Raw genomic sequence first — 5,345 nt, 5'->3', positions numbered from 1 at the left:
GTGTGTGTGTGTGTGTGTGTGTGTGTGTGTGTGTGTGTGTGTGTGTGTGTGTGTGTGTGTGTGTGTGTGTGTGTGTGTGTGTGTGTGTGAGTGAGTGAGTGAGTGAGTGAGTGAGAGAGAGAGAAAATGTGTGTGTGTGTGTGTGTGTGTGTGAGAGAGAGGGAGAGTTGACAGCATATGCGTGCGGTTGGGGCTTGTTTGGAGGGTTCAAACACTTCCCCTTTCATCAGCTAATTGTTGCATTCGGCATTTTGCTTTACTGATTACTATTATTACTGTAAATATGCATTTTTGTAATTCGAGCAAAGTAACAGCTGCAAATTAAAACAAAGGCTCGTCTTCCGCCGAACACAGACTGTATTTTGACTAATGATTCAACGAGGTTAAGTATAGATAACCTTCAATTAAAAACAGTATGTATAAATTAAAGTGATTATCCCAGAAAAAAAAAAAAAAAAAAAAAACAACCAACAACGCACCATTGCACCAAGACGAATTAAAGCCAGTGCATGCTGCTGTGCTGCCGCCTCTGCCTGCCGTACCACCGTATACCATCGCGGCTACGTACCTTTCTTTGACTCTATATGTGCGGCTCTGAAATGCTGCTGCTCAGTGACCATGTGGTTGGGGTTACTTTTAACAAGGGCCGGCTCTGGGCTGTGTTTGTGTGCGCCGCCGCCGCTCGCCTCCAGCGCGGCCGCCGCGTGCGCCGCGTGCGCCGCGTGCGCAGCCTGCTGGTGCTGCGACGCGTGGAGGCTCTCGCTGGCGGCGGAGGCGGCGGCTGCAGCGGCGGCTGCAGCGACGGCCGCCACGCTCATTCCCGGGGAATTGTACCGCAAAATCCCTTGGCCCTGCAGTGGGCTAAAGTTGCCGTAGTTTGTGTAATTGCTGTAAAAGGGCGACGTGTAATAAATATGTCTTCCCAGGATGGAGGGTGAGGGGTAGACTGCGTTAGCCGGTGGGGAGGTGGTGGGGGGGTTGAGGAGGCCGTGCACCCCGGAGGGGCTGCTCGGTCGCCCGGGTGGCTGCTGTTGCTTCTGATCCGAGGTAGCGATCTCCGCCAGCGACCACAGTTTGGGTTTAACTGTGGGGTTTGGAGTTGCACCCGCAACCGAAGAGGCTGTAATTCTATTGTCGAGACACGACGGTTTGCTGCCGCTGCTGTTGTTGTTATTGACCAGGTTCCGGGTCAACTCCTCGCGCTGACTGTGCAGGTGGAGGAGGTGGTTGTGGTGGGGGTGGTGGAGGTGGTGGTGATGGTGGTGTGGACTGATTATCGGCGCCTCTACTCCTGATGAAGGCAGCGAGGTGAGCGGTTTTGGGGAGAGCTGCTGGCGTCGCATGCGGCCCCCGCGCCGCTCTGCCTCATCGTCGTCTTCATCGTCATCGTCTTCATCGTCATCGTCACATTTGTCCCGGGAAAGGTCAGAGGTCAAGTCTCTGACGCGGCAGCTGACCTTGTCCCCGTCGGATTCCGCTGAGCACGAGTGGTCTGTCAGCGTGTCCACGTGTAAGCTGATGCCTGAAAGAATGACGGGAGAGAAGCAAAAAAAATATTAATAAAGTGTGACAAAATTGTAATAACGATGACAAATATTGCATATATTGGTTGGGCACAAGGAGGAAAGAAATCGAGAATGAAAACGAAAGATATTAAAGTTTCAAATCGTACCCATAGCGTTGGAGCTTAATTCTAACTCACTGATAATAGGATTGTCAAGCCTGTTTCACGGTGGACGCCATACACAATACGCTATGTAGCCTATGCGACGTCTCCAAACACGTGTTTAGCCATGCAGTATAATTAATACAAGCCACCACGGTGTGGTATATTAGTCAGAAAAACAAAAACAAATCTAAATGATAGGCCTATAATTCTGCCCAGCCACAATGAACGGTAGGCCTGATACAGTATTATAACAAACAGATCGCTCCCCCCACCCCCCCACCCCCCCCTTTTTACGCACCTTCATCCTCCGCCGACGCCTCGCTGATGTCCATGGTTTTGTCGGAGCGATCGCCCTCCTTCCTCCCTTCTCCCTCGCCGTCCTCCTCGTCCTCATCCTCGCTCTTGTTCCTGGGGGCCCACGTCATCTTGTTCTCCTTCTTGAGTCTCCGGCGGGCGTTGGCGAACCAGGTGGACACCTGCGTCAGGGTCATCTTGGTGATGATGGCCAGCATGATCTTCTCGCCCTTGGTGGGGTAGGGGTTCTTGCGGTGCTCCTGGAGCCAGGCCTTCAGGGTGGCCGTGGCGTCCCGCGTGGCGTTCTTGCGGTAGGCCGGGTCGTTGAGCTGGTACGGGTACCCGGGACTGCCGTACGGGTGGTAGCCCAGCGCCCCGGCCATGCTGGTCGTGTGTGTGTCGTAGGGGGAACTCTGGGTAAAGGAACGGGGGAGGGGGGCGGGGGGAGTGTGTGTGTTAATAGACTGGTTGAGTTCTCTGGAGATTTAGGATTATTATAAAGACGTTTGATTTTGTTTCTAAAAAAAAAAAAAAGGAGTTTAGTAGAGCAAAAGTAAAAGAGTAAATCGAATGTCTTAGATCGTTATTGGGCCTACATTGATTTACATCACATATTGGAGCTATTTACAAACACACACAGGCACGCGCGCGCGCGCGCGCACACACACACACACACACACACACACACACACACACACACACACACACACACACACACACACACAGAAACACGCGCACACACACACACACACACACACACACACACACACACACACACACACACACACACACACACACACACACACACACCAAAGAAAATATAGGCATATGATGATAAATTGTCTAATCAGATTTTTTAGGGCTATTTTTTCTTGACCGTTTATAATTAACTTTAATTACTTTTGTTTTTGACTTCCCCTTTCACGACACATTTCCCCAAATCACTTAATTTCCTCCAAAACACAAGCGACACGAGTGTGTTCGTATTTAAAAATGCCTAGGAGTTATATTATTACTGCATTTCATGAATAATAAATTAAACATATCAATATAAATTAAAAAAAATGCAATAGCTTAATTATTAATTGTATCCGCCACATTAATTCGCTGACGGCGACTCATTGCAAATTCTACACAGGCCTTAATCAAATAGCCTACCGCATGTACACATCTGCTCATATCGTTCATTATATATTTTTTAAACAGTAATACAAACAATTATTCACCTTGTACAAATTAATAATTAAATCCCCTATTATGTTAATGATACGTGCGATCAGACGTGTAAATGTCGCCATTGTTTAACTTTGGGCCTGCATGAAACTTCTGAACGCACCCACACTTTCCTCGCTGTTACACACTCATATCCCCCTCAATTCCACACCGCAAAAAACACCTACGCGTGCACACCCACTCCTTTCCCCCCAGCCCAGCCTCTGCGCCCACTGTGGCTCCAAGCCGAGGAGGGAACCCCATGAGTGGCACCAGTATTTAAAACTACAACAATGACATACACACACACACACACACACACACACACACACACACACACACACACACACACACACACACACACACACACACACACACACACACACACACACACCACAAAACAACACAACAACACAACAACGGCTGCCAGTACGCGACTCCTCACCATGTATGAAGGGAATCCGGTGGTGGGGTCCGTGGTGTACTGCAGCGCGCTGGAGAAGCCCGCGCCGGCCGAGGCGGAGAAGGCAGCCGAGCCCGGGTAAGGGCTGAAGGCAGACCCGGAGGAGGAGCGGGCTAGCTCCTCGCTCCTCGGGGCGGCCAGAGCCGAGGCTCCATACGCCGGACACGAGTAAAGCGCCAGAGAGCCCGGGGGCTGGTAGAGATAACCCTGAGGATAGGACATGGGTGGTGAGGGCAGCACACGAGGCGTGCTGTTGCGCCTCGTTCCTTTAAAAAACTGCGGGGAATAAAAACAACGCGAAGCGTCGACGTCGAGCGCAAAAAAATAAAAGCACAGCCAAACCACAAAAAAAAAAAAAAACTGCTTCAACAATCAGCCGAGAAATGCAATCAGCAGACAACGTTAAGAAATAAAAAAATAAAAATAAAGCATCCCTCCGCCTCAGCCTTTTAACCAAGCGAAAACGGCCCCCGAAAGGTCAGTCGAAGTGCCCACATAGAGGCGTCTTGATCCCCTAGCGTCCGAGGTTTTTTACTGTGCGCAACTATGAAGTGAGGAGTAGTCGGGAGGAGGAAGGAGCCGGTGGTGGAGTTTCAGAAACAGGAGTGCATTGGGGGAAACAGGAGCTGTCACTCCGGCTCATCTGAATATTCCATCTCCGCCCCCCTCCGCCATGTGAAACGGAGCCCCACGGAACAAAACCAACACTCTCCCAAGACAGGGAGGGCGAGTCGAGAGCGAGCGCGAGAGAGAGAGAGAGAGAGAGAGAGAGAGAGAGAGAGAGAGAGAGAGAGAGAGAGAGAGAGAGAGAGAGGGGGGGGGGAGGTGAGAGAGGGTTGAGAAAGATCTATTTATATATTTATATATATATATATATATATATATATATATATATATATATATATATATAGAGAGAGAGAGAGAGAGAGAGAGAGAGAGAGAGAGAGAGAGAGAGAGGGGGGGGAGAGAATCACAAGTAAAGGCACGTAGCGTCTATTCTTCTTTAAGCGGCAGAAGCGCGCTCCTCTGCGTACTGTTTTCGCGGTTTACACTAGAACCACTCTCCTCTCCACCCAGGCTTCGTCGTGACGCGTGCTTACTGGTAATGAATTAATTCCCAATGTTTGTTTCAACTATAAAACAAATAAATAAATGATCTATGATCAGGTCTCTCCATGGTGCAGTTTTGCCTGTGATGATATCATCAAGTGGACTACTCGAAAGCGAGAGCCTAAACTAGTTTTGCCGGGACGCACGTACTGGAGAAAGAGGCTGCCGTGTCCATGATGTCCACGAGCATCCGGGAGCCGTCATTTGCGCCTTTTTACGCAATGTGCATGACGGCCTCCGGGAGGCGTAGGCGACTCCCTGACTTAGAACCGTTTAGCTCGCGGGAAATAGAGGGTACACCCCCTTGATCTTTATTATTAATATTGTCATAATGACCTCTGTGGGCAGGCGGAGGATTCAACAAAGTGAAACAGACACCTGAAACCAGCTGTTTCACACCGGGCTGAAAAGTGCCACATCTGAGAGGGTATAGGCCTCTTGACGAACCGATATTGACATCCAGGTTTGAATGGATGCATGTGTTTATGCATGTGTTTCTCGAAACCAGAATTAAATAGATTTGCCTTGGGAACAAAGTAAGTCATTTATTTATTACACATAGATAATATGTGTATACATATTATTATTATAGGTATT

At 49.3% G+C, this 5,345-nt stretch overlaps 1 protein-coding gene across 1 annotated transcript; it reads right to left on the bottom strand.

Moving 5' to 3' along the window:
- Positions 1–560: 560 nt before the first annotated feature.
- Positions 561–3,860, bottom strand: irx2a (iroquois homeobox 2a; the record flags this gene model as incomplete). The annotated part of the gene is made up of 3 exons (XM_084471243.1): positions 561–1,522; positions 1,968–2,376; positions 3,621–3,860. 3 exons carry the CDS (start codon positions 3,858–3,860, stop codon positions 561–563), a joined length of 1,611 nt encoding a protein of 536 aa, XP_084327369.1.
- Between the last annotated feature and the right edge of the window lie 1,485 nt (positions 3,861–5,345).

The sequence above is a fragment of the Micromesistius poutassou genome (assembly GCF_964030765.1).
Source record: "Micromesistius poutassou genome assembly, chromosome: 8".
In the NCBI taxonomy this organism is placed as follows: domain Eukaryota; kingdom Metazoa; phylum Chordata; class Actinopteri; order Gadiformes; family Gadidae; genus Micromesistius; species Micromesistius poutassou.
Note: the sequence above shows the minus strand (reverse complement) of the source record. Positions and strands in the feature narration are given on the sequence as shown.